The sequence below is a fragment of the Emys orbicularis genome, chromosome 3 (assembly GCF_028017835.1).
Source record: "Emys orbicularis isolate rEmyOrb1 chromosome 3, rEmyOrb1.hap1, whole genome shotgun sequence".
Lineage (NCBI taxonomy): Eukaryota > Metazoa > Chordata > Testudines > Emydidae > Emys > Emys orbicularis.
Window position 1 is genome coordinate 42,996,680 of NC_088685.1, and position 23,116 is coordinate 43,019,795.

At 41.3% G+C, this 23,116-nt stretch overlaps 1 protein-coding gene across 1 annotated transcript in view; it reads left to right on the top strand.

The window, feature by feature from the left end:
• Positions 1-23,116, top strand: part of ARHGEF10 (Rho guanine nucleotide exchange factor 10) — a 110,632-nt gene that overhangs the window by 36,827 nt on the left and 50,689 nt on the right. The window contains exons 15-19 of the mRNA XM_065401022.1: positions 13,703-13,818; positions 16,147-16,274; positions 16,472-16,572; positions 20,087-20,208; positions 22,235-22,321. Coding sequence (XP_065257094.1) covers positions 13,703-13,818; positions 16,147-16,274; positions 16,472-16,572; positions 20,087-20,208; positions 22,235-22,321 — 554 coding nt within the window. The remainder of the gene's footprint in view (positions 1-13,702; positions 13,819-16,146; positions 16,275-16,471; positions 16,573-20,086; positions 20,209-22,234; positions 22,322-23,116) is intronic.

A 23,116-nucleotide genomic window follows, 5' to 3' on the forward strand; every position in this document is an offset into this window, starting at 1 on the left:
AAAAATACATGTATACAAATAGGATAATCATATTCAGCAAATCATAACTTTTCCAATGACACCTTACATGACCTGTCTTATTCAAAATGCATCATAATTACCCCATAATCATATCATCATAATATCACTATGAAGAATAGGGGGTTCAGTGTCACAGTGGGCATTATTATAACGTTAGACTTTATATCAAAGGTGAGAAGCAAATGCCATGATTTTGGACCCAGAGAGAACTAGGCAAGGGAAATAAATAATATGGAGAGATCTTAGACTAGGAAATCGCTGAAAATCTCACTAGGCCAGATACTCTTGGCAATGTATCTTTCCCATTCAGTAGGGCCAAATAGTGAACCCTTTTCTCCCACTGGTGAGTAGTTAGGAACAGGACTCACATGGACTTCGGTGAGACTATTCCTGTACATAACTGTTCACTTGTAGGAGTAAAGGATTCGCCATCTCTCCCTAAGTGATTTATCTTCCAGGCAACGTGGTCTGGGGAATGAGCATGAGGTTCAAGAAGTCCTGAATTTTAATATTGGCTGTCACTGACTTGCTTGCGTGACCTTGGGAAGGTTGCGACACTTCTCTGTCTCAGTTTCCCAATCTCTCAAATGCGGATTCTAATACTAATCTGCTTCCCTCACAGCCATGCTGTGAGGATGAGTTGCTTTGAATGTTTTAAGGGCTGCCTACATACTATTTATTTTTTGAATTATTATTCTTTGTTTTAGTATTTTAAGTGTTGTTATACGCTAAACAACTCTCATGCTCTGAATTTCTTTCATATGCTCACTCCTCTTCCTCTTGGATGATCTTTTTGAGTGAATGGATTTGTTTGTGGGTTATTTTCTGCCTTGTTGGTATGCTCCTCTTTCTTGGCTTTTTGAAGAGTTGATCGCACATTTAGGGCCCAGTGGAATGTCGTTTGATTTTAATTTAATAAAAGGGATGCAAGTTAGGTCCAATTCACTCAAAGAAAAGTGTACAGTAAGTTAGAGCAAAAAAAATGCCACCCTGCACTCCCATCATAAACAAGGGGACGGGTCAGAATATGGTGGATATGACTTACTGATTTTTGGTGTTCTCTTGTTGGAGAATGGTTGTCTTTTTCCAAAATAAATAAAATGAATGTCCTGGGCTAAATCCCTTGTATTCACCAAATCCAGACTATTCCCCTCCAAAAGCAATTTAACAAAGGGAGCAAGCTGCTTTAACTTACACATTCTTCCCTTTGCATGTAGAAGCACAAATAATAATGTCAGTGTAGAATCATTGCTCTTTAGGGGGACTTTATGGGCAAGTGTCAAATTTTATGTGGCTGCAGTTTACTTGACCTTTAGCAATTGGGATTCCAAATTGGCATATTGCTTGCTTTTGTGGTGATGGATCTGCTGTGTCACATTTCTACATGGTGCTGCAGAGAGAGAGGCTATTTGGGAGCTTGTTACAGCTTCTCGGGATAGATCTGTGCCAGCCCCAGTGTAAGTTAAAGCAACCTGGGGCAAGAATACCTAGAAGGACTGACTCTAAAGCAAGAAAAGGGGAAGGGATCCAGTGAGTCATAAGGCCTCTTTTGAGTGGGAAGCATGGGGCTGGCAGCTATGGCTTGGTTTGCTGTTGCTGGCCACAATGATCATTAATGATATACAGTATATACTATCACCCAGGCAACAGCACAATTTATTTTTGGCCACGTGGCTAAAAATTAACTAAGATTTAGAAAGAGGGAGGGAGAGATGTCCATCTCTCCTGTGTGTTCCCATACAATGCTGAGTATGTTGTTAGTGCTCAAGAAATAATAATACAATGAGAGAAAGATTCAATATATTGTGTATTATTGGTGGAAGTTTGGTGCTATTTTACTTTCATAGATTCACCTATGGTGGTGAGGACCATGGTTTAACCCCAGTTAAGTTATATATTTTCTCCCTTCATGAGCAAATTTTTGAGGATACATTCATATTCCACCCCCACCTGTTTGTGGTTTAGATCTCTGTGGTTTGTATTTGTTGTTATGTTGAATAACAAGAGCATGTCAAAATGCAGACATGATTCCCTCTACTGAGTTTCCTTCTGCTTTCTGCAGTCAGTTTATGTATGTCTCCAAAGGTTACCATGGAAACAAATGTGGGCGTGAGTTTGACTGGATATACTGGATACTTGTGTTTCTGTTAGTGTCTTGGAGAATATAAAACCCTTGCAGCATTTTCATCGGACGTGACAAGAAGGTTCCTTTCAAAAGCAGAAATAATACTACTCTGAGAGCTGTAGTAGAAATGGCTGATTTTGAACAGTGAGTCTAGAAGGGGAAAAAAATAAAAATGAAAAGATCTGAGCGCCTGTCTTGTCAGCTCCTGAAAGCAGGACATCTGCAATAGAGTGTCCAGCAAAAATGAGGCAAGATGTAAAAAATTGTTTCATATCCCTGGTTAGTGACAAATTTGTAAATTAGTGATGTGGTCTAAATTACTTTCAGTTAAAAGGGAAGGCGCTCCTGGGTCATTCTGCTTTCAGTTCCTCCTCCTTTCCTGAAGAAGGAACAAGGAGCAGCTGAACTACTGAAACAGCAGCTCTTTTCCTTCCTCCTAAGGAAACAGTGTCCTCTGGGTTTTGCTTTGTTCATTGCCACAATTCCAGCTGTTTTGCTCCAGGCCCTACTCAGTGTGTGGCAATACAAACCGGTGCCCACCATTATGGACTGCAATATTGGTGAATTTTGGTCCTAAATTTTCCAGTGTAGATTGAAACTCCCAGTCCTTTACTCTCCCCAATGCACTACTTTCCTTCCTTCGTCTTGGCAGAATGCAGCTTCTCTCTCTGAGAAATGTTTCTAGCATTCCAGATTAAGTGGACTGTTTTATATTCCTTAAACTTCATTCCCAATGCATGAGCTACTTCTCACTTCCTTTTAAAAACCTCTACGTTTCTTTGCTGCTATTACATAATCTCACACACTAGGGACCCAGTGCTGCAAACACTTACTACCTTGCACAGCGTTTGCAGCTGCAAGAAATCCTATTGCTTGTAATGGGGCTGCTCACATGAGTAATGTTACTCGCCTGAGCAAGTGATTTCTGGGTTGGGTGATAATTTTGTATTCACTATCTCCAGTGTTAAGATCTGTCACATCAGGTGCATGCTGAGGCAGCTCTCCAATGTTCACATTTATATTACATGAAAATGAAGGAGTCGCACTGACAGGGGGGTGAAGGTTGATCCAGCGGTCAGGGCATTGGTCTGGGACTTGGGTGGCTCTGGTTCAGTTTCCTAGCTCTGCTACAAACTTCTTGTGGTACCATAGACAAGGCTCTGTGCCTCTTGATAATAGTACTTCCATACCTCATAGGTGTTGTGAGGATATATACATTAAAGATTGTGAGATGCTTGGGGCCATATCAGTACCTTAGATGAAAAGGGTGTCCTGTATGTTAGGAGTTTATTTTCTTGTAGAAGTTAGAGTGGGTAATGCAACTAAATTTTCATGAGAAGGCTCCTCAAGTTGTAGGGTGAGTATTCCTCCTGCCCCAGTTGTTAAAGGGGTTCACCCAACCTCTGCTCAAGAGAGTCACCATTTGGGGGCACTATATGCTTCTGGAATCCCAGGTTTTGTTGGTGGCCAAAAGCACCTAGTATCATTAGCTTCTCTTACTGTGTTTGCATCCTTTTTCTTTCCAAGCCAGCCCTATCTAGACTGGATCCTTCACTGTACTCTATTTGGAGTTGTACTTGAAGACCACTCCAAAGCTGCAGCTTGTGTAGAATATGGCTGCCAAACTGCTTAGCCAGAAAGATGTATTACACATTTTCTAAAATCAGCACTGACTTCCTGAGTTCGCTTGAGTCCAATTCTAGATGTTGATTCTAAACCACATTAAGGTGACCAGATGTCAAAACTGAAATATCGGGACGGGGGGGGGCGGAGCAAAAAAAAAACAAAAAAAAAAACGCCGGAGCGCCCCCCCACCCCCGCCCCTGCTGATGCAATCCCGCGGGATTCGTTCCCAGCAGGCCCCAGCCCCCCCGTCCCGCTCGGGTCCCGCAGGGAACGAACCAGGCTGCCGCTGCCTCCGCCCCAGGGCCGCCCGTGGGATTGCACCAGCTGGGCAGCCAGCCCAGACGCGACTGGCCAGGGGCTGGGTGCAGCGTGCATGCTGGGTCGCCGCAGCAGGCCCGGGCTCGGGGGGTTCGCACCCTGGGCGCCAGAGCCGCAGCCGCCGAGTGCCACGTGCTTGGTCAGCAGCCGCTTCCTCCCGCCGCGGCAGTGGGAGCTGCAGCAGCGGCTGCTCCCGAATCCCACTGGCCACTGACTAGGTGGGGAGAACAGCTGCCGCCTGGCCCCGCGGGCTGCCTCCCTGCTCCTTCTCCAGGTACCGCCCCGCCTGAGTCCTGCCTGCGCTCGGGGCCAGGCCGGACTCACACTCAGCCCGGCCCCGTGCTCTCCTGCGTCTCCCGGGCCTCCCTCCAGCACTTGCGGAGGGAGGAGGAATGGCGTGCTTGGGGAAGCGGCGGGGATTTGGGGAGGGATCCAATGGGGGAAGGAGGGGATGGAGTCGGGGCGGGGGGGGGGCGCGAGCCCCTCCGGGCTCTGCCTGTGCGCGGGAGCCTTTGCTTGTTTGTCCAGTGTCCCGACCTAACATTGGTTGGGACGCGGGACAAACAAGCAAATATCGGGACAGTCCCGATAAAATCGGGATGTCTGGTCACCCTAAACCACATGCACCTATATGGCATGGCTTTGAGTTTTATGGAATTAAAGTGAGTAGAATTTGAATCACAATGGCCCAAATTCATCCCCCGTTTAAATTTACTGAGATCATTAATTTGGCACAATGTGTTAAAGCACAAAGGGCCTTCTATATGATAAGGTAGAAAGTCTAGTTCTATGGCATGAACTTAAAACTGACACCGCATGAGATCGTTTTATAGAGATTTTCTTCTATTTCAGGGTCCTTATGTAGATTGGATCTATATCAGTGGTTCTCAAACTTTTGTACTGGTGACCCCTTTCACATAGCAAGCCTCTGAGTGCAACCCCCCCTTATAAATTAAAAACACTTTTTTATATATTTAACACCATTATAAATGATGGCTGCAAAGCGGGGTTTGGGGTGGAGGCTGACAGCTCGTGACCCCCCATGTAATAAACTTGTCACCCCCTGAGGGGTCTTGACCCCCAGTTTGAGAACCCCCGATCTATATTAACATTTTAGAAGCTTATTTAGATTCTACTTCATAAGTAAACTTTAGGTTTGGGATTGAAAGGGGCTAGTTGTGTAATGTTGTTATAAAATTCCACTTAGCTGGTAAAATGTTGTCTTTAAAACACACAAGTTACAGAGGTATCCATGGGAACAGTAACACTGTGTGTGACTAAACTGAAAGATACACATACAATGACTATTGTTGTGATGGTGCAGATGTAAAGCACTTTGCTTATGTAAGAGAATGTTCAGGAACTTTTTAGTGCAGTGCCTAAAAATAAAAAACTCATTTGCTTTGTCCCTGGCTTTAACATTAATAATGAATTTTCAGAGCCAGGGAATTAGAGACACACAGCTGACTTCAAATGATGCTTTTCCCTATCTGTTTTTGGTGTATTTTAATAGTAGAAAGTGAATGGGGGTGGCTCTTTATGGAATGAGGGGAGGGTGGAAATTTGTTGTTGGCTTTTTAGGTGATTGTCTGTTGTGTTGTTGTATAGCTCATTCCCTTTATAAGTGAAGAACACTCAATACTTGACAATGGGTGCCAGCGTCAGTTTCCAAATGTATAACAACATCCATGCCCATATTACATATTAATTCCTTTCCCTAATCCTAATTATCAGTAGTGGACATAGCTGGCATATTTGAAATCATCATATAAAAGTCTTGTCCTTTTTAGCCATTCTCTTCCAGGTAAATAATTCTACCAGACTTTTACTTTCTTGTGGAGGAGTACCTTTCTTTAATATATGAGGTCTCCCGAATTCCATGCAGCTGCTATATTTATCCTCATGTGTCTTGCTCTCCAAAGTGGAACACTTATAGAAGCATAATCTAGTGCCCAGATATCATGAAGAGGTGTCTGAGGTCCAAAGCCTTGGGGGTTTACCATAACAGTTTCAAGTTTTTCCTTCGTTAATTCCCATCCATTCAGTGCAGTGAACAGACACCTGTCTCTCGCGGCGTAATACTGACTCTTCAGCAAGATCCTAGTTCTACCCAAACATCCTTAAGTGGAGCTGAGGATCTCTAGGCCCCTCTGCCTCCTGCTTAAATCTACCAGTCATTAAAAAAATAACACCAAAAAACCACATTATCTGTGAAAATTGTCACAGGCCATTTTTCATTTAAAAAAAAAAGTTTAGAATGAAAAGTATGAAACATCTGCAATTGTATTCAAGTAGTATGAGCATATTATTGCTGCATCATTCCTGAGATAGATTTTCTTAGCCCAAACTTGAGATCTGAGCATCCCTTAACTAAGTCTAAATCCAGATCTGAATTTGCAGAGCTCCAATGTCTGTCATGAGTTGAACCATAATCCTGGATCCAGAACACCTTTGGAACTTGGTGGGTTGAAATCTGGATTCAAATTTTGTGGCAAGTACTCATCTGTGGATTCACTCACATTCCTTTGGAGTGCAGGAATAGGTATCAGTTCAAATTTAGTATTGTTTTTCCAAAGACAGGAATTTTGTCTATACATCAGAACCCTTTAAAAATACAATTTCTCCCCAGACCTCAGCTGATCTTCTGTGTTCCAAATCAAATTTAAATCTTCCTCACCCTCATAGTGTTGGATTTTTGTAAGTTTCAATATGCTGCAAGCAGATGGCTCAGTGGGAGGAAGCAATAATACGTACACTTGCCCTCACAATCCAAACCACAGCTGGCATGTCAAATTTTTGGCCTGACCGCCTTCGCAGTATCATTTAAAGCTAGCATCACCTTCAAGCTTACAATTGACTTTGTGTTGTATTGCAATAAAATGCTGTAATTGTAGTCAGGAAAATATTCCATCTTAGTTTTGTCTATTGTTTTTAACAGATGAATATTTATCATCAAATCCAGTTTCAGATTGGATTTTTACGGTCTGATTTTGAAGAAACAGTGAGTGCTCTTCACCTCTCTCAAAAAAAAGCCATTTAATATTTATTATAAAATTGAGCTTTTCTTAAGCATTATTTTTCCTTCTTGTGTTTTTACTTCATGTCAGTACATCTGTTTCCAAGGAATTTATATCAATGCCGTATGCTTATGTACTGATTGCATGAAAACAAAAGTAATTAATGTAATCATACTCAAGGAGCAGCTTGTCAGAAATAGTTATTTTGCAATATAAGAGATAACCAGGAATATTTCTACTAACAATCTTTGGTACTAATGTCTGATGTGATACACAAATATTTGTATAAACTCCCCCTCCATTCAGAGAATGCTGAATGTAGCTTTTAGAAATGTGTAAAATGATATGCAGATGGAATTTGATTCCTCTTGATTTTTTTCAAATAAAAATAATAATACATACATTGAACTTTCCTTAAAGTAGCATAAATCTATCAGAAATTACGAAGGGCCAGATTGTGAACCATCCCACTCACATTAGAAGTCAATCGACTATTTATGCAAGTAATTGCTCACTAATGTAAATAAGGATTAGTTCTTCTTAAAGAATCGGGGGGCGGGGGGAGGTGATCTTCTCAGAGCTGTATTATCCAGAAGTCTTGCAATGCCCCAGGATGTAGCATACAGAATTTACTGCACAGTCGCTGCGGGGAGCAGCAAAAAGGGGAGCCAGACAGAGGGGTCCCCAGGGAGCAGCTGGCCTGTCAGTGCACATTAATGTCGCTGCTGCTGTGCTGGCCATCACAGGGAAGGAGCTGCGGCTGATTGCTGTGCTCAGTGGAGGAAACCCTGTGCTGCCTGGTGTCTCAGTATGGTGGGGAGACAAGACATGTTGTGGGGCAGAAGCTGCAGAGTTGTGTGATTGGGAAAGGGTTGCAGTGTCAGGGCCGGCCCTAGACCAAATGGTGCCCCAGGCGAGGAGGATCTTTGGTGCCTCTCCCCCTCCATTTGTTAAACTTTTGAATACCTTATTTTTTATTGCATTAGTAGCCCATTTCACGACTTTTATGCATGATTTGCATGCATGGTTTATTCCTGTCGTATAAGACGATAAATTTGTATGCTAGGATCTGTAAATCTGTATTTATTCATGCCATATATAAGCAAATAAAAAAATTATTTCCTCTAAGCTTATAGAAACATTTTAATTTTAAGAATAACTGAAAGGTACTAACATGAAGAAATTGAACTGTGCACCTATATTGGGTGGGCCAGTATAAATAGTGTTACAGTAGGTGACAGCTTTAGAATGTTTACCCTAGTCCTTTAGTTCAAAAGGTGTCTTTTCTCGCCTTTACCCTCATGAACTGAATCACAGCGTCAGAGAGATCCAAAGACTGGCCAATGGCATTTTCAAGCGATAAAATAGCAAGTGATGCCATCGTCGATGGAAGATATGTTTTAATGAGCCAGAGATTCAAAAAGCTGCGCTCACCACTCGTGACTTGACTGGCAGCTTGAGCAGAATCCTCAAAGTTATAAACACGTTAGGAAAAGTGTCCTTCAGCTCTGCATCACGAATGAATTGGAGAACTTGGAGTGGAGAGTGCTTCCTGTGTTGCAGGATGGGACACATGTTGTCCAATTTGACATAGAGGTTTTTATCATTGACGTCTGAACATTCCCCATGTGTCAGCGTCTGTGAAGGTCCATACAAATATTCAAGAGTGTTTTCCTGTCCACTGGCAGCTTACTAAGGGAGTGATGGGTGGAATAGCCCAATCCCTCAGTATTTTTTCCACCAGTGAGACCTAATATCTGACATACCAATTTTGGCTCATTAAGTTCTTGCTCCACATACATCTCCTGTTTTTAACAAGCATTTTTGCAACACAATCCTGGAATTATATCAACTTGGCCTTTTTGTTTAGACTGATTCAGTTATTCTGTCTCTCTTTCATACCTTTTCCCATCACCATTAGTTATTACAGGTTATTATGACTAAGGCTAGGTTTTAGTCACGGGTATTTTTAGTAAAAGTCATGGACGGGTCATGGGCAGTAAACAAATATTCACGGCCTGTGACCTGTCCATGACTCGTACTATATATTCCTCACTAAATCTTGGGGAGGGGGTGGCTCAGGGTGCCGGGGGTTCTCAGGAGGGGGCAGTCTGGGGGAGGGGCCATGGGTGCTGCGGGGGCTGGGATCCGTGCTGGTGCGGGGGGGAGGGGCAGGTGGCAGCGGGTGGCCCGGGGTTGTTGGCGTTTGGTGGGGCTGGCAGGCTGCCTACCCAGCTCCGCGCCTCCCCGGAAACACCAACATCCCTCAGCTCCTATGCAGAGGTGTTGCCACGCAGCTCTGCGCGCTGCCTCCTCCCTGAGTGCTGGCTCTGCAGCTCCCATTGGCCAGGAACCGTGGCCAGTGGGTGCTACGGGGGTGGTGCCTGCAGGCGGAGGCAGCGCATAGAGCCCCCTAGCCGTGCCTCCCCGTGGGAGACGAGGGATGTTGCTGCTTCTGGGGAGCCCCCTGAGGTACATATGAACTTTTACATACTTTTTGCAGTTAAGATCACAATTTGGGCAAACGGTATAATCCCCAGTTTGAGGAGACATACACATGCTAGCTCTGATCGAGCTAGTGTGCTAAAAAATAGAGTATAGCAGTGGCAGTGTGAGTGGAGGGAGGGGCTACCCATCCTGAGTATATACCCAGTGTCTCTGATGAGCACATAATCATGCAAATAGCCCCTGCTGCTGGGGCTACACTCTATTTTTAGTACTGTAATTAGATGAGAGCAAGTATGAGTGTGTCTCCTCGAGCAGGGAATCACACCTCTAGCTCCAAGTGTAGACATACCCTTAGGGTCAAATCCTGGCCCTGTTGAAGTCAATGGCAAAACTGCCATTAACTTCAATGGGGCCAAGTCGTCACCCTTAATCTGTAGGCAGAGTACAGAGCACTAGGCCAACTTGCCGCTGTAGTCCATAGATTGGAGTACTGGATACAGTCTGCCGCATCCTTTCTCCCCATGCACATCATTGTCCAGAAGAGCCAGGCTGTTTGCAGATCCTTGCCTCTTCTGCGCTCATTGGATACATCTACCCTTTGAGCTGACGGTGTAAATTCCAGCTCAAGGAGATGTACCCACATTAGCTCTGATTGAGCTATTGTGCTAAAAACAGAAGTGTAGCCACAGCAGTGCGAGTGGCGGGAGGGGCTAGCTGCCCCATGTATGATCTTGTCTGAGACCATAGATATGTACTCAGGGTGGCTAGTCCCTCCTGCTGTTCATGCCGCCCTGGCTACACTCTATTTTTAGCATGCTGGCTCGATCCAAGCTAGAGCAGTTATGTCTCCCCAAGCTGGAATTTACATCTCCAGCTTGAAATGTAGACATACCCATTTAGGCCTTGCCTTCAATGGGAAAATAAAGTTGTGCTGGAGAGCACATTAACTACCAAGCGTTAATTAACATGCTGTTAGCCACCTCTTAGTACATAGTATAGGCAAAGCCATTCCTATTTCAAAACTTCTTACCTTGTAGTGGTTAACCCTGTGGGGGATCAAATTCAGAGATAACGTAAATGTTCATGTAAATTACAACCCACTATTTGGGAATAAGATTTTGTTTTGAGGCAGAGGGCAGAGATTGTAACAGGTAAAGCACCTCCTTTGTACTCCCATCGGCATGTAATTTACACCTGCTTACACTGCTTTATGTTCCCGTACACAATATATGCCTACTAAGGACCCATCCAAAGCCAGTACTCCCATTGACTACCAATCTGGCCCTTAATGAAAACTTACACTATCGTTTTCATTTCCTCTGAATGTGGCCCTAGGTGCTTAGGAATAGCAGAAGATGAACAAATATTCTTAAGCTATTATTAGTTTTCCTTACTTATAGCATTTGCGTCTCACTCATACCATTTGCCTATTAGCTTTTTCTTTTTTGTTGTAAAACTTTTGGTCTTTAATGAATGAGCATAAAATGGCTTTCATTTAATTGTTCTGCATTGTGGACTCTCAAACCCCGAGTTAATTGATTTGTTTTGATACTTTTATTACATCCGTTTATTTTGAAGTATTATTAAAAGCCTATAAAACATGCATGATATCGAGAAAATAGACTGAGATGACAATTATTGAGTCAAAATCAAGATCTCTGTCCTTATCTTCAAGGTATTCAATGGTCTGGGGCTAGGATATCTGTAAGATGATCTAAAGCTCCAGGAAGAGGACCTCTGGTCAACAGCTGTGCTCCTCAGGCACAATGGAGCCGTCCACTGCAAGGGTAAAGCTGGTCTGTGTAGGAGACAGAGCTTTATTGGGTGGAGAAAACTCCTGCAGAATCAAAAAAAGCCTCAAACCTCACCCCTTCCCATACCATGTATATGGGGCTGTTCTCTGAGCTTGCCTTCAGTCATAAAATAAAACACATAGTGCTGTAGACATTTAAAAATCAAATAAATAATAAAATGAACAACCCTCACAGAAGAGACTGAACGAAAACCACATTTGGCATATGCTAGTCACATCCCTTAATTGCACTTCTGGAAGGTGTCCATTAGCTACAGTGGTTAGGGTGATATAAGAATATGAATAGGATAGAATAGGATAAAATTATCATGAGGAGAAGAGGCATAGTCCTTTGCAACTCATCAGTTATCTCCTCCCTCATGAAGTTGCAGTAAATGGCATCAGATTTACAAGTGATATAGCTCTGCACACGACAAGAGAAACTGCACAAACTTAGCTTTTATATTTAAAATTTAAATGTTTGCAATTGAATAGCTATACTTATAAGTACTAGCACCAGTGGATTATGGCTACTAGATGTCAACTAATGTATTAACTATACTAAATGTAATTAGGAATATATTGGAAACAAATCTGGTATAGTTAATAAACTAGCTGCTGTAGTGTTTTTTTAAATTACATTTTAAAGTTTTTTATTAAGATATTTACATATATTAGGTGTTTTTAAATGAAGACAAATTATCTTACAAAATATTCGCATATATTATCTATTAACTTGTAAATTATCTTTGTCTGCAACTGCCTCATCAATGATGGGTCAGTGGGCCTAATCTACAGGAAGGTGTCCCTTTTAGCACAAAATTATGTTTTGACTCATTATATAATAAATATACAAACCATGGAGATGGCAGGCCGCTAGTTTGTTTCCTACTAGAGATAGGTGAACCTAAGTGGTTAGGTTTGCATTTGGATTTGAAACTCCCAGAAGTCTGAAGAAATTTGGATCTGGTTTAACCTACTATGTAGATCCAGCTATGAAGTTTAGACTGTATCCAGGTGCAGAATTGAGCTTCAGCAAATTTCATGGGTGTTTGGTTTATGTCCATACCTAGTTAACGGTCAGAGGAGGTTGCAAATACACATGAATGTTTGGGAAATGGAAAAAGTCAAAAATAAGCCAGGTAAGTAAATGTGATCCATCACAAATTCCTTGGCTAAATTACTGACTACCTGGGAGCAGGCTAAAATTCATTTTACACCCTTAGTCTTTGCATTGTAAGCACTGTAGGGGTAGAGGTTGTCTCATTTTGTGCCTTGTACAGTGTTCAGCACATTCTCACTGTTTGGGGTTAGAGTTTGCCAGTCTGTTATTCACATTGCATAATACTTTACTTTGTGAGTAGCCCCAATGAAATCAACAACTGTATAGGAATAAGAATGGCAAACTCTGGCCCTTAATAAAAAATGATGACTGTTACGGACATTGATTAGCCAAAATGTAAGAGAATAGAAAGACAAAAGAAGGGGATGGGGAAAGAACTGTTTAGGAATTTCAAATGCTGCTTTTTCTGGAAGCAGAGTTAGTGGGAGTTGAAATGCACTAATTCAGTTATTTCTCATGTACGAAGCAAATTGTAAAAAGATAACATCAGATATAAATCTTCCTCTTCTCAGTTTCTACTTGGGAATTAATTGTTTGCATTTTATGTAATAAATTAAACTTTCACTTTCTTTCTTACACGCTGAGTTGAATGTGAGGTTAAGAAAGACTACATTGTACTTATCATTAACATGCAGCACAGGAAAAGAACACTGGATGAAAGTTACATCCGTTCTGTAGTTGTATAAATCAAGGTAAACTCAACAGTTCCCTATCTGATGCTCAAAGGCATTTCACAAAAATCTTCTCTAATAAATTAGTTCATGTTACCAGAAAATCATTAAGCAAAAAAATCATTTGAAATGTTTTGGGACTATATAGTGCCTTAGCCTAACACTGAGTTTTCCATCAGTCAAGTGGTGGAATTCATCTTAAAAACTGATTGCACAATAAAGTCTATAGTGATCTACTTGGGGCTTGGTATTTATTTTGGTATTTTTTACCCCTTGGCAATTTTACCACATGTGTGGAGTGGACATTGTGTGCTGCGCGTTGGAGTGCCTAAGTCCCCCTTGTGAATCCCATCCTCGGTGTCTCTGCACATCAGGACACTTGTCTATTTTTTGTGTATGAGAAGGAGCAAGGCTAGCCCTGATTAGCCTGGCCTGTATACAGAATTAAATACCAGCAGCTTGTAGGTTAATATTTCTCACCTTCACCTTTCAGTGATGCTTTCCTTTGGCTGCAGAATTGGATATTTTGTTGTATATAACACATATTTTTATGTATTTCAGACAAACTTTATATGGGACCAGGACAACTGTACCATGATTTGCAGAATCTTTTACATGATTTGAATGTAGTCAGTCAAATTAGTCAACTGATAGGCAGTCTTAAAGGAAACTATCAGGTAACAACCAAAGCCTGACTTATTTTCAAAATACACTTCCAGTACTAAAGCTGTAGAATCAATCAGTCCTTTCTGCGAGCTCTGTACGGCATTCTTTAGTTCTCCCTGGAGAGCGTATAATCATTTTTAAACTCCAGTAATTGATTTACTGTTAAATGTTTAGAGTTATAAATAGATTACAGCTTGCTTTCTAATCTTGTTTTTCTCTGTTGTTTTTATGTGTGGGTGGGTAAAAAAGTGTCTGCATTTGCCCAGTAGCTGCTAAGCTAATATGGGTACAGAATTACATTTCAATTCCTAAGAAAAATGCTTTCTTAGGATTGGGCCATGTAGTGGTGGGAAGATTATTTTACATTGCTGCTTTATCATATCTGGCTAAGGATCCTAACACCCACCCCAAATACCTAGTCCCAGTCTTTTTGTGATGGTACAGTAGTTAAAATTGGTGAATACTACAAATGAATACTCATGAATAATTTTTTTATATTTTTACACTAATTTGCTTAAGCTGTGTTCACACCACATTTGTGTTCTTTTCACCATATATTCCATCAAACAATTGTACTATTGCTAACCCTAAGGGTATGTCTTCACTACTGTCCGGATCGGCGGGCAGCGATCGATCCGATGGGGATTGATTTATCGCATCTAGTCTAGACACAATAAATCGATCCCCGAGCGCTCTCCCATCGACTCCTGTACTCCAGCTCCGCGAGAGGCTCAGGCAGAGTCGACAGGGGAGCGGCAGCAGTCGACTCACCGTAGTGAAGACACCGTGGTAAGTAGATCTAAGTACGTCGACTTCAGCTACTTTATTCACATAGCTGAAGTTGTGTAACTTAGATCGATCCCCACCCTTAGTGTAGACCAGGGCTGAATGTTCCAAAATCATGAGTCAGGCCCCCAAAATCATGAGATTGGCTTAAAAATCATTAAATTTTACAAATAGGGTTTTTTAGTTCACCTTCTGGTTTTTGAGCCTTTAGGATGTATTTGGGGCACATTTTCAAGCTTTTTTTTGCAACCATGGGGGCTAGAAACTTAATTTTTTGGTAAATGAAAGCTGAGATTCTTACATAATCTCTTGTCTCCAGGATCGGAGCATTAAGTAAAACATAAAATATTGCAAGAGTTGTGATAACATTGCAGGTGTTAGCAACACTGCAAATGTACTGTTAGGAATTTTCACTGAAACAATGACAGGTTTCAGAGTAGCAGCCGTGTTAGTCTGTATCCGCAAAAAGAACAGGAGTACTTGTGGCACCTTAGAGACTAACAAATTTATTAGAGCATAAGCTTTCGTGGGCTACAGCCCACTTCTTCGGATGCATAATATATGTTTCACTCTATATGCATCCGAAGAAGTGGGCTGTAGCCCACGAAAGCTTATGCTCTAATAAATTTGTTAGTCTCTAAGGTGCCACAAGTACTCCTGTTCTTTTCACTGAAACAATGATTTTTAAGTGAATATTGCAAAATATTTACAGAAAGCGAATTTCAGGTGCATTATTGTGAATATTCAGACTGGAAACTAGGCAGGAGCATACAATACCATGCCACTTACATAGCCAGTCAAAGAAGCACCAATTTTGAATATTAAATACTTGCAGGTGGTAATGGGTTAACTGTTCATATTTATTTGAAGAATAAGGCCTCTCTCTCTTTGTGATAGAAACTTTATATAAATTTCTTAGCTATTTGAAATTAACCTACTTCAGCGTATGGACCGTTCACCATCATTATTGCTTTGAGTGTATCAGATATACTCCTGCAAGGTGATGGATCACCTGAATTACATGGGATTGTCTCTGCTACCTGACTAGATAACTCCCAACCCCACAGAAAACTTTCAGGATGGTTAAACAAGTACGTCTGGTTTGAATATTTGAGCAAATGTGGTATTTACACAAGGATTTGAACTCTTTCTTTTTCTACAAAAAGTTTACAAAACAAAAATTGGCTCCTATAAATGTTCAGTGAAAGGTAATTAAAGGGTCCTGAATATGGCTGAAGCAAATTTATACTTTTTATTCCATTAGATGTTTGTGAATATGTTCTGCTATATTCACCCAGCTGTACTTGCAATAAACTGTTTGAAAGTCCATCATCAGATGAAACATGTTGACATAAACATTTGTCAAATAATTTTGAATGGCATTAACAAATCTGTGTAAATTATTCATGTGCAATGTGTGCATAGAAAAAAGATTAATGTGTCCATTAATAAATTGTTCATTGTGAATATTTCACCCATGTCTAGTGGCAGAGTTAGCTTAAAGGAGAATGTGTTAGTATTGTACGTGGACACCTTTTCTTTTAATCTTGCAGAACTTGAACCAGTCAGTGGCCCATGACTGGACATCAGGTTTACAAAAACTTGTATTGAAAAAAGAAGATGAAATCAGAGCTGCAGATCGCTGCAGAATTCAGCTGCAGCTTCCAGGGAAGCAGGACAAGTCAGTAGAAATTGTAAATCTAAAACTTTCTAAGTGTGTGTATGCATGAGAAAGGAATAAGAGCTCATCATGTTCCTCAGCATTCCTAGCCCTGGGCATTCCTAGCCCTGTGTCCTGTACTTGTTAGAACAAGAAGTTTCATTTCATTTTTAGAGAGTTTATTGAAAAGTGATTATTATTTCTTTAATGTTTCACAGGTCTGGGCGACCAACTTTCTTTACTGCAGTGTTCAATACATTTACTCCTGCTATCAAGCAGTCTTGGATCACCAATTTACAAATGGCAAAGCTTGCTCTTGGTAAGACTTAGTTGCCTTAAGCTAACTGAAACACTGTATCAAGTTGAGAGAATGTTAACTCTTTCTCTAGATAGTTTTTAGGTTACAATATAACGTGTGTTCGAAGATCAATTTATTTATGGAAAGACTTCCTCTAGATGTTGGAAATCAAGTTACAGTATATAGTAATAAGTGTATATCACTAAAGGTTAAAGATGCTTTTAAAAAGAGAGGGGAAGTTCATAACTTAGAACTGTAATTAGCACAGCATGCTAACAAAGTTTAAGATAATTTTTACCAGTTTGAGATGCTAACTAGTCTGTGTCACAGTGAATGACAACACAACCATGTGCAGAGAGATTGGAAGAGTCATTCCAATCTAAAACTATGTTTTCAGACCAGTTCTCAAAACATTTTCAAAATATTCCTTTCGGGGTGGAATTTCTCATTATTAGTTTTATCCCAAGAAATAAATTGTATTTGGGAAGTTACAACAAAATTGGCGGAACAGTTTTTTTAGTTTTCTAAGCATGAAGAAAACCTTGCAAATAAACTCATAGAAATGTAGGGCTGGAAGGGACCTCAGGATGTCATGTAATCCATCCTCCCCATGCTGAGGCAGGATTATATATATATATATTATGTTCTTTTAAAATAACAGGCACCTGTGCACGTGAACAACTCAAAATTAGATTTGTTTTTAGACATCAAACTTGCGACGTATCTAATCCTCAATGAAGGCAAATGTTTTTTGACATTCCTGAAATAATTAGATTCCCAAGTGTCCTTTTATAAATAATTTAAAAGGCTATGCTAGCATGCACTCTACTACATTGTTGTAACTGTTTTCCATACACTGGCCTACATTTTCAAAAATGTCTAGTGATTTTGGATGCCTGACTTTTGAGGCGCCTTTGGACAGCCTGATTTGCAGAGAACAGGTGCACAGCAGTTCCTGAATGTAAGGAACTTTTGAGTTTTCTCAAAGTAGGCACTCAGAAATTGAGCTATCTAAAATGACTAATTATTTGAAAATGTTTGGATCACTGATTGTAACTCACCAGAGCTATCTCAAGCATAGGTAGGCTTGGCAGAATTAGATTTTTATTTTTTTATCATTTCAATGGAGAATATCAATGTTTATTTTTAAGCATTTTTTATCAATTTAAATTTTCACAGTTGTGTAAATTTATAGGTTTTAAGCATTTTCTTCTATTATTATTGATTTAAATGTTCAGAGTTGTGGGAAATTATGGGGTCAGACAATCGGGAGTGTCAGATAATAGTTTAATGACAGTAGACATTGAGATTCAGAAAGTTAAAGCTTTATAACCATTAAAAAATTTGTCAACATCACATGCAAAATATACAAAGTTAAAAGACTTAAATTGAACTCGAATAAGTTCTCCAGCAACATTTTTCTTACTTTGCCAATCTGTAATTTTGATTATTTTCCATGAAATATTTGTGGTCGATTTGCATGTGTATGGTGAAATTGATGTTTACTGACATTTACCAATAAACATCTAATCCTTCCAAGCCTAAGGCTAAAATAATCATAGAATCATAGGACTGGAAGGGACCTCGACAGGTCATCTAGTCCAGTCCCCTGCACTCATGGCAGGACTAAGTATTGTCTAGATCAGTGGTCACCAACCAGTCGATTGCGATCGACTGGTCAATCCTAAAAAATCTCCCAGTTGATCGCGATCTCCAGTGGCGCAGCGGGGCTGACACTAAAGCAGACTCCCTGCCTACCCCAGCCCCACACTGCTCCCGGAAGCAGCCAGCGCAGCCCCGGGGGCGGAGGGGCAGGGGTCTCCCGCTGTGCGCTGCTCCTGCCTGCAAGCACCACCCCCGCAGCTCCATTGGCTGGGTGAGCTGCGGGGGAGGTGCTTGCAGAGAGGGGCAGTGCGCGGAGCCACGTGCCCCCCTTCCCCCCACAGGCCGCAGGGGCACGTTGGCCCCTTCCTGGAGCAGTGTGGGGCCGGGGTTGGCAGGGAACCTTCCTTAGCCTCGCTGCGCCTGCCGCCGACCGGGAGCCACTGGAGGGAAGTGCTGGCCAGCGGGAGGCCACACCCCAACCCCCAGCCTTGAGCCCCCTCCCAGAGCCAGCACTCTGTACCCCTTCCTGCACCCCAACACTCAGCCCTGACCCCCCTCCCCGAGCCAGCACCATGTACCCTCTCCTGCACCCCAACACTCTGCCCCAACCCGGAGCCCCGTCCTGCATCCAAACTCCCTCCTAAAGCTTGCACCCCTCCCCCCCTCCTGAACCCCTCACCCTCTGCCGCAGGTTTAGCCCAGAGCCCCCTCCCCCCTCCCACACTGCGACCCCCTCGGCACAAGCCCAGAGCCTGCACCCCATCCCGAACCCCAACCCCCTGCCCCAGCCCAGTGAAAGTGAGTGAGGGTGGGGGAGAGCGAGCAACGGAGAGAGAGAGGGATGGAGTGAGTGGGGCGGGGCCTTGGGGAAGGGGTGGGGTAGATCCTGGGTTGCCCTTAGATTCAAAAAAGTGATCTTGGGTGTAAAAAGGTTGGAGACCACTGATCTAGACCATTCCTGACAGGTGTTTATCTAACCTGCTCTTAAAAATTGCCAATGATGGAGATTCCACAACCTCTCTAGGCAATTTATTCCAGTGCTTAACCACCCTGACAGGAAGTTTTTCCTAATGTCCAACCAAAACCTCCTTTGCTTCAATTTAAGCCCATTGCTTCTTGTCCTTTCCTCAGAGGTTAAGAAGAACAGTTCTTTCCCCTCCTCCTTGTAACAACCTTTTATGTACTTGAAAACTGTTAGCATGTCCCCTCTCTTTTCTTCTCTTTTCCAGACTAAACAAACCCAATTTTTTTCAATCTGCCCTCATAGGTCATGTTTCTAGACTTTTAATCATTTTTGTTGCTCTTCTCTGGACTTTCTCCAGTTTGTCCACATCTTTCCTGAAATGTGGCACCCAGAACTGGACACAGTAATCCAGTTGAGGCCTAATCAGTGCGGAGTAGAGCGGAAGTATTACTTCTCATATCTTGCTTACAACACTCCTGCTAATACATCCCAGAAAGATGTTTGCTTTTTTTGTAACAGTGTTACACTGTTGACTCATATTTAGCTTGTGGTCCACTATGACTCCCAGATGATCCCTTTCTGAAGTACTCCTTCCTAGACAGTCATTTCCAATTTTGTATGTGTGCAACTGATTGTTCCTTCCTAAATGGAGTACTTTGCATTTGTCTTTATTCAATTTCACCCTATTTACTTCAGACCATTTCTCCAGCTTGTCCAGATCATTTTGCATTTGAATGGAATGAAATGAAAGAGTGGTAGATAGCTCATTCCAGATTTAAATATTAGTGTGTTATTTTACATCTGTCACATACCCCCCCAAAATACAGATGTAATAACAAATATTATTCTTTCATAAACTGGGGCTGTTTGGGATTAAAAGATTGGTAGAATAGTTTGTTTTATCTGTATTTTTAGCAACTATTAAGTGAAAGCACTGTGGAGTATTTTTACTTTTTGCCATTACAGCAGAGGAGAACCTCCTGGGGTGGTTCTGTGTAGAAGACGATGGGAATCAGATCAAAAAAGAGAAGCATCCTCTCCTTGTTAGACACATGCCAGTAACGGTGGCCAAACAACAGGAATTTAAGGTGAATAGTGTTGGTATCTTAAGTAATACGTGTGAGCTCATGGTATAACATACAATCACATCTTAGGAATACATTTGTTTGGTTTGATTCAGGCTTGCTTCTGCAAGCTTGTGCTAATGTATCCCAGGGTACGTGGTTCTTATGTGAAAATGCAGTTTTACTTTAAAAAGTGATCTAAAAATGGTACTTGTGCTTAATGGACCTTTCCTGAAGTCTGTTCAATCTCATATCTGTTGCTGACTTTAGTGACAAAAATAAACTGAGCACATTTGATTTATAAATAATTGAGATATTAAACATGAACCACCCCATGATGTCATATTTACAGTGTTCCTTTTCAGAGCAGAACCACAATTTATAGTAACCAAAATCCACAGTAAAACCTCCAGTCTCCCATAAAACCATATAGGTTTGGGTCCCATAAAACAGTGTACTCTAGCTATATTGAATAATTTTTGACTCGGAGCCTACTGAATGTTAATCAAATTTAATTTTAAAATGTAAATTGAGACCTAGCTGCTGGGATCATGTGATTACAATAGAATCTCAACCTACTTAAAATAAATAGGAAAGTCTCTAGCCCTCATAGTTGCAAAGAAAAGCTTGGAAGTGTAACTTAGTGTAACACTTGCAGTGACATCTGCCTGAGTCTGCAGAGAGCCTGAAACAATAGGTCTGAGACGTGTCAATTTCTCTATGCATCTCAAAGCGGGAGTTAACTCTAAGACTCACTACTCTAGGGGGCACTACCCATGCCACCATTGACAGGAGGAGAGTGTAGAACTCCCAAGGAGGGAGCCCTCCTACCACCAGCCCTACTGTTCCAAAGAGGAGGGGGCCCTGCTGTCACTCCTGAGAATAGCATGGGGAGGCCTGGCCACTTCTTGGTAGAGCCACCTTGCTACTAACTTGTCTCTCTGCAGTGGGAAGGGCTCTCTCTGGCCCTGATCTTACAATCTTGCCAAATTGGGGGCTAAAGGGCCACTATTTTAATTATGGAAAACTTCGTCAGGTTTGACCAAGTCATGAATAAAGACACAAAGCAGCCCAAGAAATGTCTAAACCTCAAATTCTGTCTCTTTCACCAACAATGGATGTGGCCATCACAGCAACTAGAATACACTTTACTGGGGTTTGCAATTTCAGCAAGTGTCAGCGAGCAATGCGCTGAACTGGATTTGGAGAGCTCTTGTTTTCCTTGATCTCTCAGTGGCCGCCTTCTACTCTTTTAATGGGCCGCCATGCAAACAGATGTTGGTTTGATGGAGAAAGCAGATAATAAAGCTTGCCTTTGAGAAAACTATGCATAAATCCTGACGTGGACACCTAGAATAGGTGACCTTATTTTCAAAAGTGCTGAGCACTCAGCAATAACTATTGACTTCAGGGGGGGTTGCTGGGTGCTCTGCAGTTTTTAAAATCAACTTTTTTTACGTATGTACTTAAGGTAGGATTTTTAGGAGGCTAATTTATGCACCCATTTTTAAAGTCTTTTCCTTACTGAGTAGATAGTGCTGTATATGAATAAATTTTAAAATAGCCTTATTTCTTAGTTTTTAAATTCTCCAATTTTATCTTGATTTTTTTCCTGTAACATTGCAACAGCAATAGCAAACTCCACAACTTTTTCTTTATTAGAGAGAAGAGCATTAGTGAACATTTCAGATGGAGACTATCTACCTAAAAGTATAATTCCTTATTTAATGCCTTCAGAAAATACATTTTTCCTTAATTGAATATGATGTGATGTGTGTAAATGTTAGTTTGTATTAATTAAACACATTTTAAAATGTATATCTAAACTTTAAAGAGCAGTTCCAGTGCTGTTAAACTGAGGATGTAAATCCATTACTCCTCATAAGGGTCCCAATTCTGCAAAGCATTTAGTGTGGTGCTTAAGTGCTTTGCTGAATTAGGATGAATTTAAATGTATGCTTAAAATGCTTAGTTGACATGGGGCCTTAAGAAAGGACAGATGTATCTGCTTCATTGTAAATATGAATCATTTTTCATTCTTTCTTTCAAGATTGAATGTGCTACTTATAATCCTGACCCTTACCTCTGTAGCGAAACTGAGTCAGATTCCTGTTCCATGGAGCATGGTTTTCTGTGGGTAAGTTAAGTCTTCAAACATCAAGTGAGGGGTGGTTTGTTTTGTTTTTTTCAATCTTTCTTACTTATTTTTCTGTAAGAATCCACAATACATGGATTTGATGTGCATGCACATTCTGAATAGCTAAATACTACAAATGAAATCCAGTAGTTTTGTCCCCATAATCTTGTCTGTGTGAAAGAGAGAGAGAGAGCATCCACACGTACAAATTATTTGGTGGCATGGTTTGTTAGAAATTCCCAAGAACTCAGCATAGCCACAAGTGAGCCATGCAGCTGATCTCAAATGAGTTGCAATAAAACCACATATGAGACCACAACATACCATCATCCATTCAATAATTTAGAAAGGTTTTAAAGAGTTTTTAAACATTCCATTGGGACTATTTTTTATATCCTCTAAATGTAAAACTATGCTGGCATAATATTATGAAGCCAATTATAAAGACATTCCTACAAGCCAAAAAGTATAACTAATGGATTTTTTAAAACCTCTACCAATTTTAACAGTTTTTCCGTACATAATCATAGAATCATAGAATATCAGGGTTGGAAGGGACCTCAGGAGGTCATCTAGTCCAACCCCCTGCTCAAAGCAGAACCAACCCCAACTAAATCATCCCAGCTAGGGCTTTGTCAAGCCTGACCTTAAAAACCTCTAAGGAAGGAGATTCCACCACCTCCCTAGGTAACCCATTCCAGTGCTTCACCACTCTCCTAGTGAAGAAGTTTTTCCTAATATCCAACCTAAACCTCCCCCACTGCAACTTGAGACCATTACTCCTTATCCTGTCAT